Below are 21,393 nucleotides of genomic sequence, written 5' to 3'. Positions count from 1 at the left end.
TTCAGACTTAAACTGAAGGAAGTAGGGAAAACCACTAGACCATTCAGTTACAACCTAAATAAATCCCTATGAGTATACAGTGGAAGTGAGAAATAAATTCAAGGGATTAGATTGCTAAACAGAGTGCCTGAAGAAATATGGATGGAAGCTCATAATGTTGCACAGGAGGCAGTGACCAAAACAATCTCAAAGAAAACAAATGCAAGAGGGCCAAGTGGCTGTCTGAGGAGGCTTTAAAACAGCTGAGAAAAGAAGAGAAGCAAGAGGCAGGGAGAAAGGGAAAGCTACACCCAGCTGAATGCGGAGCTCCAGAGAAGAGCCAGGAGGTGTCAGAAGGCCTTCTTAAAGGAACAGTGCCGCTAGAGGACAACAGAGGGGAAAGGCTACAGGTCTCAAGATGACCGGCGATATCGAAGGAACATTCCATGAAACAGGCAAGATAAGGTACAGAAATGGCAAGGACCTAAGAAAAACAGAAGGGATTAGGAAGAGATGGCAAGAACAGATACACAAACAAAAAAATACTATACAAAAAAAGGTCGTAATGACCCAGATAACCATGATGGTGTGGTCACTCACCTAGAGCCAGACATCCTAGAGTGTGAAGGCAAGTGGGCCTCAGTTCAGTCGCTCAGTCGGACTCTTTCCAACCCCATGAACCACAGCACGCCAGACCTCCCTGTCCATCACCAACTCCTGGAGTTTACTCAAACTCATGTCCATCGAGTCGGTGATGCCATCCAGCCATCTCATCCTCTGTCATCCCCTTCTCCTCCTACCTCCAATCCCTCCCAGCATCAGGGTCCTTTCCAATGAGTCAACTCTTCGCATGAGGTGGCCAAAGTACTGGAGTTTCAGCTTCAGCATCGGTCCTTCCAATGAACACCCACGACTGATCTCCTTTAGGATGGACTGGTTGGATCTCCTTGCAGTCCAAGGGACTCTCAAGAGTCTTCTCCAACACCACAGTTCAAAAGCATCAATTTTTCGGTGCTCAGCTTTCTTCACAGTCCAACTCTCACATCCATACATGACCACTGGAAGAACCATAGCCTTGACTAGATGGACCTTTGTTGGCGAAGTAAAGTCTCTGCTTTTTAATATGCTATCTAGGTTGGTCATAACTTTCCTTCCAAAGAGTAAGCGTCTTTTAATTTCATGGCTGCAATCACCATCCACAGATATTTTGTAGCCTAAAAAAATAAAGCCAGCCACTATTTCCACTGTTTCCCCATCTATTTGCCATGAAGTGATGGGACCAGATGCCATGATCTTAGTTTCCTGAATATTGAGCTTTAAGCCAACTTTTTCACTCTCCTCTTTCACTTTCATCAAGAGGCTCTTTCGTTTTTCTTCACTTTCTGCCATAAGGGTGGTGTCATCTGCATATCTGAGGCTATTGATATTTCTCCTGGCAATCTTGATTCCATCTTGTGCTTCTTCCAGCCCAGCATTTCTCATGATGTACTCTGCATATAAGTTAAATAAGCAGGATGACAATATACAGCCTTGATGTACTCCTTTTCCTATTTGGAACCAGTCTGTTGTTCCATGTCCAGTTCTAACTGTTGCTTCCTGATATGCATACAGGTATCTCAAGAGGCAGGTCAGGTGGTCTGGTATTCCCATCTCTTGAAGAATTTTCCACACTTTGTTGTGATCCACACAGTCAAAGGCTTTGGCATAGTCAATAAAGCAGAAATAGATGTTTTTCTGGAACTCTCTTGCTTTTTCAATGATCCAGCGGATGTCGGCAATTTGATCTCTGGTTCCTCTGCCTTTTCTAAAACCGGCTTGAACATCTGAAGTTCACAGTTCACGTATTGCTGAAGCCTGGCTTGGAGTTATTTAAGCATTACTTTACTAGTGTGGGAGATGAATGCAATTGTGCGGTAGTTTCAGCATTCTTTGGCATTACGTTTCTTTGGGATTGGAATGAAAACTGACGTTTTCCAGTCCTGTGGCCAGTGCTGAGTCTTCCAAATTTGCTGGCCTATTGAGTGCAGCACTTTCACAGCATCATCTTTCAGGATTTAGGAAGCATTTAACCAAATAAAGCTAGTGGAAGTGATGGAATTTCAGCTGTGCTATGTCAAATCCTAAAAGATGTGCTGTTACAGTGCTGCACTCAATATGTCAGCAAATTTTGAAACTCAGTAGTGGCCACAGAACTGGAAAATGTGTTTTCATTCCAATCTCAAAGAAAAGCAATGCCAAAAATGTACAAACTACCATAAAATCGCACCCGTTTCACATGCCAGTAGGGTTATGCTCAAAATTCTTCAAGCTAGTCTTCAGCAGCATGTGAAATAAGAAGTTCCAGATGGAGAAGCCTGGTTGTGAAGAGGCAGAGGAACCAGAGATCAAATTGCCAACATTCCCTGGACCATAGAGAAAGCAAGGGAATTTCAGAAAAACATTCTGCTTCATTTACTATATGAAAGCCTTTGACTGTGTGGATCACAATAAACTATGGAAAACTCTTACAAAGCTGGGAATACCAGAACACCTAACCAGTCTCCTGAGAAACTTGTATGCTGGTCAAGAAGCAATAGTTAGAGCCAGACATGGAACAACAGACTTATTCAAAATTGGGAAAGGAGTACGTTAAGGCTGTATATTGTCACTCTGTCAATTTAACTTATATGCAGAGTATTTCATGCAAAATATTGGGTTGGATGAATCACAAACTGGAATCAAGATTGCCAGGAGAATATCAACCTCACATACGCAGATGATACCATTCTAGTGGCAGAAAGCAAAGAGGAACTAAAGCGCTTCTTGATGAAGGTGAAAGAAGAGAATGAAAAAGCTGACCTAAAACTCAATATTCAAAAAACTAAGATCATGGCACCCAGTCTCACCACTTCATAGCAAATAAATGGGGGAAAAGTGGAAGCAGTAGTAGATTTTATTCTCTTCAGCTCCAAAATCAGTGGATGGTAATTGTAGCCATGAAATAAAAAGATACTCCCTCCTTAGGAAAGCTATGACAAACCTAGACAGCGTATTAAACAGCAGAGACATCACTGTGCCAACACAGGTCCATATAGTCAAAGCTATGATTTTTCCAATAGTCATGTATGGATGAGAGAATTGGACCACAAAGAAGGCTGAGCACCAAAGAATTTATGCTTTTGAGCTGTGGTGCTGGAGAAGATTTTTGAGAGTCTCTTGGACAGCAAGGAGATCAAACCAGTCATTCCTAAGGAAATCACCCCTGAGTATTTATTGGAAGGACTAATGCTGAAGCTGAAGCTCCAATAATTGGCCACATGATGTGATGAGCCGACTCGTTGGAAAAGACCCTGTTGCTGGGAAAGTTTGAAGACAAAAGGGGAGAGTGTGGTGGAGGATGAGATGGTTGGATAGCATCACCGACTGAATGGACTTGAATTTTATCAAACTGGGAAACAGTGAAGGACAGCGAAGCCTGGCATGTTGCAGTCTATGGGGTGTAGCAAAGACTCAGACACAGCTTAGTAACTGAACAACAACAACATAAACATGTGACACAATTAAAGACAAAGCAAATAATCTTGCTTAAAATTTTTATGTAATATACCAGAACAGTTGTGTAAAACATAAAATTCCTCTTTGCCCAATTCTCTTCGAAATTGCCTTTTAAAGGCTACTAATAGCATTTTTTTTTTTCATTTTACAGAAGCAAAAAGTGAAAGTATTAGTTGCTCAGTCCTGTCCAACTCTGCAATCCCAGGCTCCTCTATCCATGGGATTCTCCAGGCAAGAATACTGGAGTGGGCTGTCATTTCCTTCTCCAGGGGATCTTCCCGACCCAGAGATAAAACACAGGTCTCCCTCATTGCAGGCAGACATTTTACTCTCTGAGCTACCTGGTTTCTTCACTTGTCAGGTAATAACTCAAGAATTGAACACTGAAGTTGGATAACATTTAGCAAATAAAGAAAACTCTATTTTTTTCTTGTTACTTTTATTCTTTCATTAGTCAAGTTGTAATGTTATTTGTTTCAACACAGTAAAACTAAATTATTGCTATTTTTAAATTTATGGAATAATTATGCTCAACAAATCATTCTATGTTGTCAGATTAGGAAAATAACAAATTTATTTGTATTTAAGTTATAATATTGTGAAAATACATTGAAGATTAGTTTTCATTCATATATGAAGTGGGTAGTTTCTTACTTATAAACTTAATTTATAAGTAACTTTTTAAAAATAAGTGTACAGTCAGAGGGCTTCCCTGGTGGCTCAGAGGTAAGGAATCTTCTGCAGTGCAGAAGATGCAGGAGATGCAGGAGATGCAGGAGATGCAGGAGATGCAGGTTCAACCCCTGGGTCAGGAAGACCCCCTGGAGAAGGGCATGGCAACCCACTCCAGGATTCTTGCTGGGAAAGTCCCACAGTCAGAGGAGCCTGGCGGGCCACTGAAAACAGGGTCGCAGAAGTCAGACCTAACTGAAGCACTGGTGTTCACTTGTGGTCAGAAGCCATCTATTCCACCGGGGATAACAGCTTTGCATGCTGTGATTTTCAGAACCATTAGAGAGCAATTTTTAGAGCTATCAGAACAGAACATTTTCTTGATATCACAATTTAGAGAATGCATGAAGTAGACAAACTTTGGCAGGATGTCATATAATCCTAGCATTCTCATAACATTAAGTGATGTAAAAATTAAGTAATGTCTTTATTACTAAAGTCCTAAGAGTTAAAAACTCAGATTCACAAATGATTTAGTAGGTAGGGGCGGTAGATACATAAAGAAAAAGAAAGAAATTGGAGTGGATTTAAGGTTTTCCTATACCTTTTACACATATTAACATGTAAATTTATTTCACTGAGATAAAAAGGTGTGTGGTCAAAGGTAATGCACTGGAAATTGTAACATAACTGAAAGCCTACCTTAACCTAAAGTAAGCAATATTTTTTAAATGTAGGTCTTTAATAAACATGCTGCTGCTGCTGCTAAGTTGCTTCAGTCGTGTCCAACTCCGTGCGGCCCCATAGACGGCAGCCCACCAGGCTCCTCTGCCCCTGGGATTCTCCAGGCAAGAATGCTGGAGTGGGCTGCCATGTCCTTCTCTATTAGTATACATGAGATAAATATAAATTATTATACAGCTAATGCATGTTTAGTTATTTCCTTAAAAAGTTTGATCATTCTATAATCAACAAAATTTTGTGTGTTTAAAATACTTTTATGAATATCCATGACTTCTTAACTGACTTAACATGCATGTTAACATGCATGCTCCTTTTGCTTGTCTTGTTTTTGGAAAAATGAAATTCTGAATACACCCACAGAAGTTTGTTTTATATCACTCAGCATGTGTTGCAGCATAGGAAGTTTAAAAGCTGCTTAATTTTAATATTGCTTCCATGGTAATACAGTGGAGTCACATCACATATGTGTTTAATTTAATCAGATTCAGCTTATAGGCTTGGAGACAGAAACAGGAGGACACGCAAATGCAAAGAGGCGTGGGGAGAGATTAGAGACTGGAGCACAGACACACCATGACAGACACAGACACAGACAGTGAACGCAGAGCAGAACACTCCATCTGTGGTTCTGCTCAGGAAGTCTGCGTGTTTCTGAGTGTTGTTTTGGTATCACTTTGCTCTCATAAAAGGACATGCTCTCACACTCTATGGAGGTATATTGTACAATTATATTTGTCCTGTATATGTCTTGGCTAATGTGTGTTACTGTGTATATTCTTTATGTAACAGACCCCATTAAATGGATACTGAACTTTACATGTAATTTAAGATACTTTTGAAAATATGATTTTTAACTTATGGGCTTATTTTAGGGCTCACTCCTATAATATGATGAAGTCCCTTCTCCACCCCACCAAGCTCCAAACAGCAATCTTAAAAGTAATTTTTTGGAGATTATTCAAATTTTGAATTAGGAATAGTCATTGTATTATTAGAATTAAATCATTGTCAAAACTCTTGACATTCCTATTTAGTCTCTTTCACTTATTTAGTCTCTTTTCACCTTTCATCTCTTAACCATTCATTAAGAGGCTGATATAATCCTCAATCTCACCCCATTCAATATTTCCATCACTCACTTATTCATTTAAACAGATAAAAATTCATAATTGCTTATTAAGCATTTAGCATAACCCATTAGCAAACAAAACCTATAAATCAGGTATTATTTTCCTCCACTTTATAATAAGAAAATTAGGAGTGAGAAGCCAGACAGCTAAAGGGCAGAGTTATGCTGTGAATACAGATCTTTCTGAATTCGAAGCCCATACTATTTTAGGAAGTTGCCTTTTATGCAAAAATCTAGAAAGAACAATATTTAAATAGAGAGACAGGACGTTGTTTTCAAAACTGTATTTTTATTTCTTTAGTTGGTAACACACTTACCATTTAAATGTCCTCATTTATGAAGTAGTTTTAAAACTCTTCCAAATGTATTATCTAATAAAAATATCCATGTACTTTTTGTTGGTGGTGGTATATTTGTCAGACACACATCAGTTATGGTTGTGTCTGATTGGAATATCTTTCATTTCAAGAAAATGTGAAATGTTTCCATGGAGATCAGCTTGAGATAGCCCAGTGACGAACTTCTTAGCTGTAATTTCGCATTGGTTTCTATGGTTTCCAGATAGGAGAAGAAAATGAAGTTGCAGATATTTTTTTGTGTGTGTAATGTAAAAGGTTATTGGCAAATAACAGATAACTGCTCAAATTAATGTACACCCCCCACACTAAGGAAAGCAACTGCTGTTATTGCAAAACATGAAAGATTTTATGATGTAAGTCGAACATCTATGCTATTTTCTATGCTTGTAACTAACATGATACTTAAACAGTTCTAAATTTAGCAAAAATTTCCCTTAAAAGGGGGAATTTTCTACTGAAATCTGTTTTAACAACGGCTGCTAAGAACTAGCTTGTTGTCTCCACTTCATTTCTCTCACGTCGCATCTCTGAAGATGGCACACATCGCATCTGGTACATTAATTAGTGACGTGAGTGAAAAATTTAGCACAGGGATATCTCTTTACTTGTTCGTACTTTCGGGATCGCTTCTGTCATTTCTATTAATTAGTAAATGCTGGACTTCATATTCAAATCACATTAAAGTGGGTGCGTGCACATAAATTAGATTGATCACACACATCACCCTCTCAGTCCCGCTCTCCAGCCTGACTCTAACTTACCAATCTTCCCAATAGTTAGCATGTAGCCACTCCAGTTATTTATCAATTTACCATCATCCCAAGGGATGAGATCAGGGTTGTCTTTCCTTAGAAGCATGTGAAATGCTAATGGAACAGTAGATCAAAGGCCAGGAGATGTGGGTTCTATCTCTATCTTTAATTTTGGATGACATCCAAACTTAACCAACCCATGGCTAATCACGGATATAGATTTATTCAATAGGATGCATGAAAAGCTTATGTATTCTATAAACTTCAAATAAGAAAAATATTCAAAGCTTCAACAACTATAAGAACATGTAGATATAGAAAGCTTTAATTATTCTAGCTTCACTTATTATTCATACTTGAGCCCAGGAGCTAAGTGTAGCCTTACTAGCCCAGTTTTTCAAAATAAAGAGAGAATGTGTCAGAATGAAGTTCTCCTCCTTTGATGGCAGCAAGCAAATATATTCAGTAACTTCCAAGTACTATTTTCCTCATAATAATATATACAAGATGGTGGAGTAGAAGGATGTGTGCTCACTTTCTCCTGTGAGAACACAAAAATCCCAACTAGCTGCTGAACGGTCATCAATAGGAAGATGTTGTTACCCACCAAAAAAGATACCCTATGTCCAAGGACAAATGAGAAGCCACAATGAGGCAGTAGGAATCACATTAAAAGGATGTTAAAATCAAACCCCATATCCACCAGAGACTCTTGGAGAACACAAACAAAACCTCACACGCACCAAGACCCGGGAAAAGGGGCAGCGACTCCCGCAGAAGACTGAGCCAGACTCCGGGTCCGCGTCTGAGGTCTCCTGGGGAGGCGTGGGTCAGCAGGGGCCACCAGCAGTCCTAGGAGGGTCGGTATGTGGGCAGAAGTCCTTCGGGAAGGGGGTGCCATTAGCCCTGCCACAGAGCTGCAAGGTGGGAGACTCATAAACTGGAGAACAACTATACTACAGATGTTGTCACATACCTGGAGCAACAGGCAAGCTGGCGTTGGATTATCAAATGAAGCAGAATGAGGGTTAACAGAGCTTTGCCAAGAGAACACCCTAGTCATAGCAAACACGCACTTCCAACGACACGAGTGCTGACTCTGCACATGGACATCATCGGATGGTCAACACCGAAATCAGATTGCTTATTATCTTTGCAGCCAAAAATGGAAAAGCTCCATACAGTCAGCAAAAAACAAGACCTGGAGCTGACTGTGGCTCAGATCATGAGCTCCTTCTTGTAAAATTCAGACTCAAATTGAAGAAAGTAGGAAAAACCACTAGGCCATTCAGGTATGATCTATATCAGATCATTTATGATCATACGGTGGAGATGACAAATAGCTTCAGGGGATTAGATCTGATAGACACAGTGCCTGAAGAACTACGGACAGAGGTTCATAACATTCTAAAGGAGGCAGTGACCAAAACTACCACAAAGAAAAAGAAATGCAAGAAGGCAAAATGGTTGTCTGAGGGGGCCTTACAAATAGCTGAGAGAAAGAAGTGAAAGGCAAAGGAGAAAGGGAAAGATACACAATTGAATGCAGCATTCAGGAGACGAGTAAGGAGAGATAAGAAAGCCTTCTTTGGTGAATAGTGCAAAGAAATAGAGCAAAATAACAGAATGGAAAAGACCAGACAGAAATAGCAAGGATCTAACAGAAGCAGAAGAGATCAAGAAGAGCAAGAATACATAGAACTGTACAAAAAGGTCTCAACGACCCAGGTAACCACAATGGTGTGGTCACTCACCTACAGCCAGCCATCCTGAACTGTGAAGTCAAGTGGGCCTTCAGAAGCATCATTATGAACAAAGCTAATGGAAGAGATGGAAATCCAGCTGAGATATTTCAAATCACAAAAGACGATGCTGTTAAAGAGTTGCACTCAATATGCCAGCAAATTTGGAAAACTCAGCAGTGGACACAATCCTGGAAAAAGTCAGTTCTCATTACAATCTCAAAGAAAGGCAATGCCAAAGAATGTGCAAGTGAAAGTGAAAGTTGCTCAGTCATGTCTGACTCTACAACCCTGTGGACTATAGCCTGCCAGGATCGTCTGTCCATGGAATTCTCCATTCAGGAATACCGGAGCAGGTAGCATATCCCTTCTCCAGGGGATCTTCCCCACCCAGGATTGAACCCAGGTCTCCTGTATTGTAGGCAGAATTTTTATCATTTGAGTTACCAGGGAAGCCTAACAATATTGGAGGGGGTAGTATATCCCTTATCCTAGGGGATCTTCTCAACCTAGGGTTCGAATCAGGGTCTCCTGCATTGCAGACAGATTCTTTACCGGCTGAGCTACCAAGAATGTTCTATCTACCTTACAACTGTGCTCATTTTACATGCTAGCAAAATAATGCTCAAAATTCTTCAAGTTAGGTTTCAACAGTAGGTGAACCAAGAACTTCCAGAGGTTCAAGCTGGATTTAGAAAAGGTAGAGAACAAATCGCCAACATCCACTGGATCATAAGAAAAGCAAAGGAATTCTAGAAAAAGATTAACCTGTGTTTCATTGGCTACACTAAAGCCTTTAACTATGTCGATCACAACAAACTATGGGAAATTCTTAGATTTAGAGATGGTAATAACAGACCACCTTACCTGCCTCCAGCGAAACCTATATGCAGGTCAAGAAGCAACAGTTAGAACAGACATGGAATAACACACTGGTTCAAAATTGGAAAGGAGTTTGTTAAGACTGTATATTTTCACCCTGCTTATTCAACTTCTATGTAGAGTACATCATGTGAAGTGCCAGGCTGGATGAATCACAAGCTGGAATGAAGACTGTCAGGAGAAATATCAAAAACCTCAGACACAGAGATGATACCACTTGAATGGCAGAAAGCAAAGAGGAACTAAAGAGCCTTTTACGAGGGTGAAAGTGAAAGTATTAGTCACTCAGTTGTGTCTGACTCTTTGCAACCCCATGGACTGTAGCCTGCCAGTGTCCTCTGTCCATGGAATTCTCCAGGCAAGAATACTGGAGTGGGTAGCCATTCCCTTCTCCAGGGCATCTTTCCAAGCCAGGGATCGAACTCAGGTCTACCGTGTTGCAGGCAGATTCTTTACTGTCTGAGCCATCAAAGAGGACAGTGAAAAAGCTGATTTAAAACTCAGCGTTCAAAAAACTAAGGTCATGGCATTTGGTTCCATCACTTCACGCAAACAGATGGGGAAAAAATGGTAACAGTGGCTGATTTTATTTTGTTGGGTTCCAAAATCACTGTGTATGCTGACTGCAGCCATGAAATTAAAAGACGCTTGCTCCATGGAAGAAAAGCTATGACAAACCTAGACAGCATATTAAAAAGCAGAGATATCCCTTTGCAGATGAAAGTCCATACAGTCAAGCTATAGTTTTCCAGTAGTCATGTATGGATGTGAGAGGTGGACCATATAGAGGGCCTAGTGCTGAAGAATTGATATTTTTGAATTATGGTGCTGGAGAGGACTCCAAGAGTCCTTGTACAGCAAAGAGATCAAACCAGTCAATCCCAAAGGAAACCAACCCTGAATATTCACTGGGAGCCTGGATGTTGAAGCTGAAGCTCCAATACTTTGGCCACCTGATGTGAAGAGCTGACTCATTGGAAAAGACCCTGATGTGGGAAAGAGGGAAGGCAATAGGAGAAGAAAGCAGCAGAGGATGAGATGGCTGGATGGCCTCCCCGATTCAGTGGACATGAGTTTGAGCGAACTCCGGAAGGACAGGGAAGCCTGGAGTGCTTCAGTCCATGGGGTCTCAAAGAGTTGGATATGACTTAGCAACTGAAACAGCAACATTTCAAAAATATAAATTAATTTTCTAAGAAGTACATGAGATACTATAAAAAATTACATTGTGGCTGAAAATTTGATAAATGTATTCAAAAGTTAGTTTTAAGACATATGGAGAATAATAAAACAGCCTGAATCTAATGTTTTATGTATGATCAGATTATAATAATCCAGTGGGAAAAGATAGAAATAGCAAAAAATTCAATATTTCAATTTCTCATAAGAGACCAGTGGTCACAAATTTTAATATTAAAATAAAGCTTATTTATATGTATGGAAATGAAAATGAAGTTGCTCAGTCAAGTCCAACTCTTTGCGATCCCATGAACAGTAAGCCTACCAGGCTCCTCCATCCATGGGATTTTCCAGCCAAGAACACTGGAGTGGGTTGCCATTTCCTTCTCCAGGGGATCTTCCCAACCTAGGGATTGAACCCAGGTCTTCCACATTGTAGGCAGATGCTTTACCATCTGAGCCACCAAGGAAGTCCATTTATGTGTATAGACATTCTTTAAAATAAAATTTTAAAATATGCATGTATATATCTATATACATGTGTCTATATCTGTATACCTAAATATGCACACTCCACACCCCCCCCCACACACATTCCCATTCATGTGTGCCTATACTTACATATGCATATATAAGTCTAAAGAGATAGGCTTTCATGCTCATTTCAAATTAGAAAATATTCAAGGTGAACATAAAGTAATTGCCATTTTAAGATACAGTATCCACGGCATACCTCATGTATTCCCTATACCTGCTTCCTTGTTGATACGTGTGTTTGTGTTGATACGTGTCTCAGACACTCAGTCGTGTCCCACTCTTTGCGACCCCGTGGGCTGTAGCCCGCCAGGCTCCTCTGTCCATGGGATTCTCCAGGCGAGAACACTGGAGCGGGCTGCCATTTCCTCCTCCGCCGTGTTGATACACTCTCTTGCTAGTGTTTTCCACCCCCGTGGTTTTCACAACAATCTATGATAACTCCCTATCTTCTCCAGCTCCAGCTGAGTCCTCCTCTGGAACATCCAAGCTACACTTTAAGAAACATTGAGAGACAGTGTAACTTGGAAGTAAAATAACATAGTCTAAAGTTTGAATCCAGGTTCCACTGTTTACACATTGTAGGTTTGGGAAAGTCTCATGTCACTTCAAAATCTAGGATTCATACGCTATTTGAATGAGGAAAAAAGAATTCAGATCTGGTTCTACGAAATATGCTGGCCCTTCCTGAAAGCAGACAGCTTCAGCATATAGTTTAATTACCAATTCTCCCCGAAGAAGGGAAATCTTCTTTGTAGGCAGTACATGAAATAGAACATAGAGTTGTTGTTTAGTTGGAAGTACAACCGTACACCGGGTCATGAATACCACCTAATGGCTTGGCAAGCTGGTCAGGGAATGAGAAGCAACATTATTGGAAAACTGGTGGCAAGCCTGGGAATGGATTATATAACAGACCTCTCTAAACGAGCACAGAATAGGAAGATATTCAGGTCCTGTATAAATGCTCACCAAAAGGATACTTATCAAAAGTGTATCTATCTCAATGCTCAGGTGGACAGGATGATCCCTTCTTCTGGCTATCAGGCTCAGCCACCCTGTGCTTTCACAATGGCCCAGAGACAAAGTGGTCATGAGAGCAGGTAGGGAGACTGTGTGTACTCAACAATGTGGACCTGTGTTCATCAATGTTGGTCTGGCTATAGTCACTGCTGAGTGCCCAGATGAATAGACCAACACTGCACCTACACCGGACACTAATTCCTTAGAGGAAAGCAAGAAGTCAGCTAGCTATCAGTGCTAGGCTGATTTCATTAGACATTTCCATCATGGAACAGGCAGCCTTTGCTCTCATTTGAATACACACTTACTAACAATGTAAACTCACCTCCTCTCCCTGTGGCTGCCCTGTGAGTACCATCATCCATTAACTTACAAAGTGTCTTACTCAGTACCATGGTATGTAAAACAGCACTGATTCTGACCAAGAAGCTTCCTTTATAGCAAATGTAGTATAGTAATGGGTTTATGCTTCTGGGAGTCACTAATATTACGTTTCCCATCATTTATAAAATGGTAACAGAACATTTTTGACATGTTAGTGACTCCAACAATTGGGCCACACTACCTCACCAGGCTGAAGTAATGTCTCCCAAGATGTTGGGCTTGTCTAAATAACCAACAAATATATGGTGCTATTTCCCAGAGCTGAGATTCACAGGCCTGGAAATCAAGAGGTGGAGATTAGAGCTGCTTCTCCACAATCACCCCCAGCATTACACGAGAGAAGCACTTGTTTCCTGTCCCTGTAACTTTAGAGTTTTGCTGGTCTAGAAGTCTTAAGTTTCCAGTAGAGATAATAGCAATGGTTCCACTAAACTGGAAGCTGAGGGTGCCACCCTGCCACAGATAAAGGGTCTTTGTGGTGTCCTCTTTTGAGGACAGGATCAGTGTACTAGTTTTAAGAGAGACAGTTGCATTATATTAGGTGAAAGCTTAATTTTGCTACTGTCTTTATTTGAAATACAAGTACTGGCATGGATGACAAGTTGACAAGTGGTGGATTACCGTAGCTTTTTAAATGTCAACTTAGCTAGGATTGAACTACTTTTTCCAGAATTCCCTCCCCTCTATGGTTTCAGGTTAGGACTGGCTACAAGAGAGAGATGCTTGAGACAGGGAGAGTGGACATGAACCAGCATCCATTTTACACTTGGAAGACTGGTGTACAGCAAATCCTGAAAGATGATGCTGTGAAAGTGCTGCACTCAATATGCCAGCAAATTTGGAAAACTCAGCAGTGGCCACAGGACTGGAAAAGGTCAGTTTTCATTTCAATCCCAAAGTAAGGCAGTGCCAAAGAACGCTCAAACTACCAGACAACTGCTCTCATCTCACAAGCTAGTAAAGTAATGCTCAAAATTGTCCAAGCCAGGCTTCAGCAATATGTGAACCGTGAACTTCCAGATGTTCAAGCTAGTTTTAGAAAAGGCAGAGGAACTAGAGATCAAATTGCCACATCTGCTGGATCATCGAAAAAGCAAGAGAGTTCCAGAAAAACATCTATTTCTGCTTTATTGACTATGCCAAAGTCTTTGATTGTGTGGATCACAAAAAACTGGAAAATTCTTCAAGAGATAGGAATACAAGACTACCTGACCTGCCTCTTGAGATACCTGTATGCAAGTCAGGAAGCAACAGTTAGAAGTGGACATGGAACAACAGACTGGTTCCAAACAGGAAAAGGAGTATGTCAAGGCTGTATGTTGTCACCCTACTTACTTAACTTATATGCAGAGTACATCATGAGAAATGCTGGGCTGGAAGAAGCACAAGATGGAATCAAGATTGCCAGGAGAAATATCAATAACCTCAGATATGCAGATGATACCACCCTTATGGCAGAAAGTGAAGAACTAAAGAGTCTCTTGATGAAAGTGAAAGAAGAGAGTGAAAAAGCTGGCTTAAAGCTCAACATTCAGGAAACTAAGATCATGGCATCCAGTCCCATCACTTCATGGCAAATAGATGGGGAAAGAGTGGAAACAGTGGCTGACTTTATTTTTCTGGGCTCCAAAATCACTGTGGATGGTGATTGCAACCTTGAAATTAAAAGACCCTTACTCCTTGGAAGGAAAGTTATGACCAACCTAGACAGCATATTAAAAAGCAGAGACATTACTTTGCCAGCAAAGGTCCATCTAGTCAAGGCTATGGTTTTTCCAGTGGTCATGTATGGATGAGAGATTTGGACTATAAAGAAAGCTGAGTGCCAAAGAATTGATGCTTTTGAACTGTGGTGTTGGAGAAGACTCTTGAGAGTCCCTTGGACTGCAGGGAGATCCAACCAGTCCATCCTTAAGGAGATCAGTCCTGGGTGTTCATTGGAAGGACTGATGCTGAAGCTGAAACTCCAATACTTGGGCCACCTCATGCGAAGAGCTGTCTCATTTGTAAAGACCCTGATGCTGGGAAAGATTGAGGGCAGGAGGAGAAGGAGACGATAGAGGATGAGATGGTTGGATGGCATCACCGACTCAACGGGCATGAGTTTGGGTGGACTCCAGGAGTCGGGGGTGGACAGGGAGGCCTGGCGTGCTGCTGTTCATGGGGCCACAGAGTTGGACACGACTGAGCGCCTGAACTGAAAGGAACTGGCCCTGCACTGTGGCAGCTTGCGTATGCTGTTACTGATCTTCTGGCTTGATTGATAAGAAACAGCATCTGGGCCTGTAGCTACTTAAACGCCTACCTGTTTTCCTCCAGCTCTTTCGAGTCCTGAGCCAAGTGAATGTGCAGTTCCACTGTGAAGAGCTCTAGCGTCTCCCATAAGGCATTCTTGCCATCTTAATTGAGAGACAGTGAGGAAGAGGCGCAGTTTCCAGTTTACAGCCATGGTTTCAGTGCATCCTCCTCAATTCCTGCTGCCTCCACACTCTCTGAATTGATGTTCAGCTTTCCTCCTTTACCGAGAACTAGTTCAGTACCAAAGACAACAGCCTTGTAAGAACTTCTCTTCTAGCTCCTAAAGTCTATACTATTCACACTGCTTCTGTCTCTCTGCTTCAATCCTGACTGATATAATCATTAATAGTATGAAGAATATACAAAATTTTCTACATATGATTAAGGTAAGTAACAGAAAAACGGAAAAAAGGAACATATAGATGTGAGGCGAGCAGAAGTAACGCCATGGCAGGCAGCTTAGATTGGGAGTGGGCCTTCCTACTTCTGGGTGGTAAGATTATCAGGCCACCTGGATACAACCAATCAGCTTAACACTGACAGCTGTTTGCCAATTAGGAACGGGGCAGAAACCCCTGGGAAAGTCCCGTGCGCAAAAGTTTTGACCAATGAAATTGCCTTGCAATCTGCTTAAACCAACTACCAACAGCGTGTGCTCACCCTATAAATTTGTGTAACAGCTTGGGCTCGGGGCTCTCTGACCCGCGCCACTGCGTTGGATGCGGCAGGAGCCCTGACTCGAGTCAGCAATAAACTTCCCTTTTTGTGAGTTGCATTGTCTTGGAGGCCTTCTCTCTTCCCGCTCGGGGATTCGGACATCGGGCATAACAATAGAAAGTTTATATACACACACAAAAAAATCCCAAACACAGAAAGCTAACACAAGATGTTTGACCTCATCAATTATCAGGAAAACATAAAGTATGAGCTATGATTTCATGCTCAGCAAAGCAGAAAATATTAAAATGTATGAGAACTCTAAGAGTGAGTTTGGATGTGAAACAAGAAGTTGTACATATCACTGCTTAGAATGTAAACTAACCACTTTGGGGAATAACCTAGTAATACTGACAAAACTGAAAATGGACATTCTTCAAAGACCTATAAATTATACACTTCTGAAAGATTCTAAAAAACCCTCAAATAGTAATAATGGGGAGGAATGTGTCCTTTATCCAGAGAATAATGATACCAACATGCATGTGAGCTTGAGGAACAGTCCACTTACCTTGATCATCCAGGAGTAGGAGGTGGTCTAGTCACTCTAGTAAGAGGTAGTAAGTCTCTCATAAGATAGTTCCGTGATCCTTGCCTTGAGGCAATCATGGCCTTGTAAATTTCCCTCCCCTTTTGTACGGCTTTGCTTTAGTGTTTCACCTCTAATAAACAAAATAGGGTGCAGGTGATGGAATGTTACTTGCAAGATTAGGTAATAAAAAGACTGAAGCTTCTGTCTTGGACACCCTCTCTTATTCTGTTACATTATAAGCTCTATGGAGAGAATGATATGACAAGAAAGTGAGGTGTCTCACCACAATCCAGTCAGGCCCTCAGACCAGTAAACAGCCATAGGAGTGAATTTGGATATGGATCCTCCCTCAGTCATGCCTTAAAATAATAACAGCCCTGTCTGATACTTTGAAGAAGTCTAGGATCCTGGACCTGAGATATCCAGCTAAGTCATACCCAGATTCTTGACCCACAGCAACTGTGAGATAATAAATGTTTGTTGTTGTTTCAAATCACTAAATTTTAAGGCACTTTGTAAAGAAGCAATAGATACTAATAAAATCTCCAATAATCACTGCAAACCCACAGTGGTAAACAAATGTATTATTTTCAGACCAAGAAGAAGGACTTTGAATTATCTCAAATCAGTCATTAATTCAACCAGTAATTACTGAAGACCTAATTTATCAGGCCCTGTTGTAGGGATAAAGTTATGAAAAAAAAGTCCCTGACCTATGCTTTTATGGAGTTTTATACACAGACAATAAATAATAAAATATATCCTATGTGTCAGATGATGAAAATCCTATGGGGAAAAATAAAGCAAGTAGACAGGATAAACAAAGTTGGTCTAAGCAGGGTTTGCAATTTTCAAAAGGGTAGTCAGAGGCCTGCTCTGAAAAGACAGTATGCAAACAAAACCAAGGAAACGTGTGATGGAGCGAGTCACACAGGGTCTGGAGGAAATGCATTCCAGGAAGAGAGAAGAGCAAATGCAGAAGTCCGGACACAGGGCTGAGCCGAGCAGCGCAGCCTCCAGGGTCCCGGGTGCTCTGGAGGGAAGCGGGAGCCGCGGGGCTCTGAAGAAAGGAGCGGGATCACTGCGTGCTGCTTTGTCGCTCAGTCGTGTCCAATTCTTCGCGACCCCATGGACTGCAGCCTGCAGGCTCCTCCATCCGTGGGGATTCTCCAGGCAAGAATACTGGAGTGGGTTGCCATGTCCTCCTCCAGGAGAAGTTCTTGACCCGGGGATTGAACCCAGGTCTCCTGCACTGCAGACAGATTCTTAACTGTCTGAGCCACCACCAAAGCCCACCTAGACGAATGTTTTAAAATGATCACTCTTGCTGTTGTCATTAAAAGAGTGTGTGATTGGGTTGCGGGGTGCAGGGCAGGCTTGGCGGTCATCAAGTGTAAAGAAAAGGAGACAGGCTAGGAAGTTTTTATAATCATCCCAGTAAAAGTATGGTGGTTCAGATCAGGGAAGGAAAAATGGTCAATTATAAATTGTTTTAAAGTAAGATTTAATAGGATTTGCCCGACAATTAAATTTGTAAAGTGTATGTGTGTGCTTAGATGCTCATTCATGTCCTACTCTTTTGTGACCCCATGGACTGTAGCCCAGCAGGCTTCTCTGTCCACGACATTCTTCCAGCAAGAATACGGGAGTGGGTTGCCATTTCTTCCTCAAGATATCTTCCAGACTCAGGAATCAAACCCAAGTCTCCTGCATTCGGCAGGGAGATTCTTTACCACTAGTGCCATCTGGGAAGCCTCTTTGTAAAGTACCTGTGTATGTATATCTGCTGAAGGATATGTAAATAATTAAACCAGAAAAGACATGTTTCATTAATTCTACTTTCACATATTTATTATTCATAAAGCCCTGGAATCTATACATACCACTACTGCCTTGCTTTCACGCACAATAATGACTATTTTCAATGCCTTTTCAACAGTTGCACATGCATTTTATTTCCTCAAGTATGCTATATTTTAGTGCTTAAGTAACAAGCTGACCCGGAAACAATTCTGCCTTACAGTGACTGTGACGGCTACTCTTCACTCCACTCTTGCGGGGCAACTCTGCCAACAGGGGAACGGCCCCACTGTATGCCCGTCTGTGTGCCTAGAAATACCCATGTAACAAGACAGAAAGAGGCTCCACTGGCTAGGAGGATATCACCATATTTGTCATGAAAATCTGGTGAGTGCTTTGAGTGACTCTGTCTAATTTGTTGAATCCTTCGGATCCTGAGAGTACTTAGTGCATTTCTGACCAAGGGAAACATCATGAAGGTATGACAGAGTTGAAGTTGATTGAAGCTGCTGGTTTATTTCCTTGCAAAGAAACCTGAAAAAACAAAAAACGGACAATGACATCTGACCTACATTTAGTTCTTCCCAGTTTGAAGGTTCTACCCACACCACCTCCTGCAGTGTGGCCAGGCAGGTGAGTTTTGATATCATGATGTCTGGATCTGAGTCTTAGCTCTGCCACTGATCAGTTATATGAACTTGGGCAGTTCATATAGTGCTTTTTGCCTTAATTTCTTCAATGGCAAACTGAGACAAAAATGTCCAACTGATAAAATGGCTAAGATTTCCAACATGCCCCATTAGTCCAATGACCCGCCTGTGCCTACAGTAAACTCTAGTTTCAGTCAGAATTACACGGCATTCACCAGGACGTCGTATCTTTCTCTTGCTCCTCTCCTCCCTTCTAACCCTCCTCCCCATTCCTTCACCTCCACCTGTAATTCCTGCCTTGCACTTTCCTACAGGGCAACTTCCATTTACCTTTAAAGCCCGGTCTAAAAGCCATGGGTTCTATGAAGTCGTCTTGAAACCCCCCCAGGCTGAATAAGACTCTCTTCTCTGGGCTTCTATGCTTCTTACAGCCCTTCTTTCATACCATCTGGCAGGATGCATTGGTTTAATCATTTTTAAAAACAAACTTAGTTTCTTTAGTTTTAGGTTCACAAAAAATTGAATAGAAAGTACAAAGTCTCCACATAATTCCTGACTCCACACATGTATGCCTTTGCCGCCCTGTACCAGCATAGCACATGTGTTGTGCTTGCTGCAGTGAGCCTGCAGGCCTTTACCATGTGTGCCTCTTGCAAATATTCTCTTCTGGCCTGTGGCTTGGCTTGCCATTCTCTGAAAGAGTTATCTTTATATTCTCCTCCAATAATCTGAAACATCTTCAAGAGCAAAAAATGTAATTTTGCATACCAAGTAGCTGACATGAAAATTAAGAAAAAACATTTTTGAGTCAATCTGAAATATAAACGAACATTGGTTTTCTCATAAGAAGTTAAAACCAACTGAGAACAAGACCCCAAATCATGGAATCAGATGCACATGACCATAATAGCCCTAATAATTCTAGTTTTCAAACAGAGAGTTACGCTGAACAAGCGACAGAGAAGCAGAAATGCAAGGAGGAGTCCTTTGTTACGTTCTCTTCTCTGTGCAGTCAAGCAGTGCTCAGTCTCCAGCAGTGACATGTGTTAACTGTACCCCAAACGCAGGCAACATGGATGCAAAAGGGCCTGAGGTCAGTGCTTGTAAACTTTTAACTGTTCACTGAGATTTTCCAACTCAAATTATTTTATTCCCAACTTAGAAAACAAGACCCTAAGGTTCTCTTTTATTTCCTACCAGATGGTAAAGTGGTACTCTTCGTGATTGTGACAAACAGTGTAAAAACAGAACCAAATGCATTTCCTCTGTTTCAAGCATTCATAGCTTTTTTTCCTGTCATGACTCTCTTCACCAAAAAGCACTGCAGCTTTAATTTGAAAGGCGTTCAGAGAGGTGGTTGAAGGTGTAATGGATCAGAGTATGACAGGCGCAGCCTTAACCCAACACAGAAGCACTGGTGCCACACAGAGCCTCCAGTCTTCACGAAGGCGCGGAGCTAGAGAACGGTTCGAGATACAGGGTCTCCCGGGGCCACCAGCTCATGCGTGCTGCTCTACGACAGGCTGCTTTCACTGCTCCTATCCTCTCAGTGTTAAGCCAAGACCCAAATACTTTGTCCTGAGTGACACTGGTTGCATCCCTTTGCTGCTTAGTTCATCCTTTGGCTATCACCATATCTGTGAAACTTTTTTCCGTCTAGTCTGAATTTTCTTGTACCAATAAGTGTCCATTATTAAGAATTTCATATTAGGAATACTTTCTGTAGCTTTATGTAGTTACAGTCATTTCATTCTATAATAAAAAAAAACCTGCCACCTTTTCATTCTTTGTTTTTCCTTGTAAGCATCAGCTAAATCAGAATCCGTCGCTTACATATCTACCTTTGATCTATTTTTGTTTATAAAACACACGTAAGGGCTGGGAACCCACTGATTAGAGAAATTTTCCATGTTCCTGAACTCCACATGACTTACTTTTACAATAAATTTTGTGTTATCTAAGAGCCTTAAGCCTATTACCTAAAGAACTGAAGCTATAGATTCCAATAACTGTATGAAAGCATAAAAAAGGAAAATTCAATAATATAATGCAGGGAGAGAAAATGCTTCTCAAAGTAGATGCTTTTTGATGAAAATGGACTGCAAAGAGAAGGAAGAAGACAGATTTTTCTAGGTAATAAGAACAAAGTAGAGGTTCTCTCATGCCTGTGGCAATAAAAGAAAAAAAATATGTTCTGAATAAATATAAATAGTTAAAGGGAGTGAGGTATCCTGAGAGGATGAAAAGGAAAGATGGATTGTCCCATCTATTGTATACAGTAAAGCAGAAGCACAGTTCAGGAAAAAAACAACTAATACTGGACCTCAATCTAACTGTAATAAGGAGGTATATAAATTTGAAACTTCACTGCTAACAATAATAATTTTAAATAACTACAGCCCATAAAAATAAGTAAAGCAATAACATAGGAAACAAACTAATATTTATGGCATATATGCCTGTTTGACAAATATTATGCCAAA

The 21,393-nt window shown here is 41.1% G+C and overlaps 2 protein-coding genes across 2 annotated transcripts in view; both read right to left on the bottom strand.

Moving 5' to 3' along the window:
* Positions 1 to 18,284: 18,284 nt before the first annotated feature.
* On the bottom strand, positions 18,285 to 18,735 carry COX7B2 (cytochrome c oxidase subunit 7B2). The gene has a single exon (XM_070451944.1). The coding sequence runs from the start codon at positions 18,733 to 18,735 to the stop codon at positions 18,496 to 18,498; it is 240 nt and encodes a 79-aa protein (XP_070308045.1). The 3' UTR covers positions 18,285 to 18,495.
* The window catches only part of GABRA4 (gamma-aminobutyric acid type A receptor subunit alpha4), a 233,124-nt gene continuing 230,436 nt past the window's right edge, over positions 18,706 to 21,393 (bottom strand). Inside the window, exon 10 of the mRNA XM_070451941.1 lies at positions 18,706 to 18,794. Within this exon, the coding sequence (XP_070308042.1) occupies positions 18,775 to 18,794 (20 nt within the window). The 3' untranslated portion in view covers positions 18,706 to 18,774. The remainder of the gene's footprint in view (positions 18,795 to 21,393) is intronic.

Source organism: Odocoileus virginianus, chromosome 21 (genome assembly GCF_023699985.2).
Source record: "Odocoileus virginianus isolate 20LAN1187 ecotype Illinois chromosome 21, Ovbor_1.2, whole genome shotgun sequence".
In the NCBI taxonomy this organism is placed as follows: domain Eukaryota; kingdom Metazoa; phylum Chordata; class Mammalia; order Artiodactyla; family Cervidae; genus Odocoileus; species Odocoileus virginianus.
This window is presented reverse-complemented; position numbering and strand designations above follow the sequence as displayed.

Coding starts and splice junctions, on each gene's coding strand:
- COX7B2 (XM_070451944.1), bottom strand. CDS start 18,735: ATGATGTTTCCCTTGGTCAGAAATGCACTAAGTACTCTCAGGATCCGA.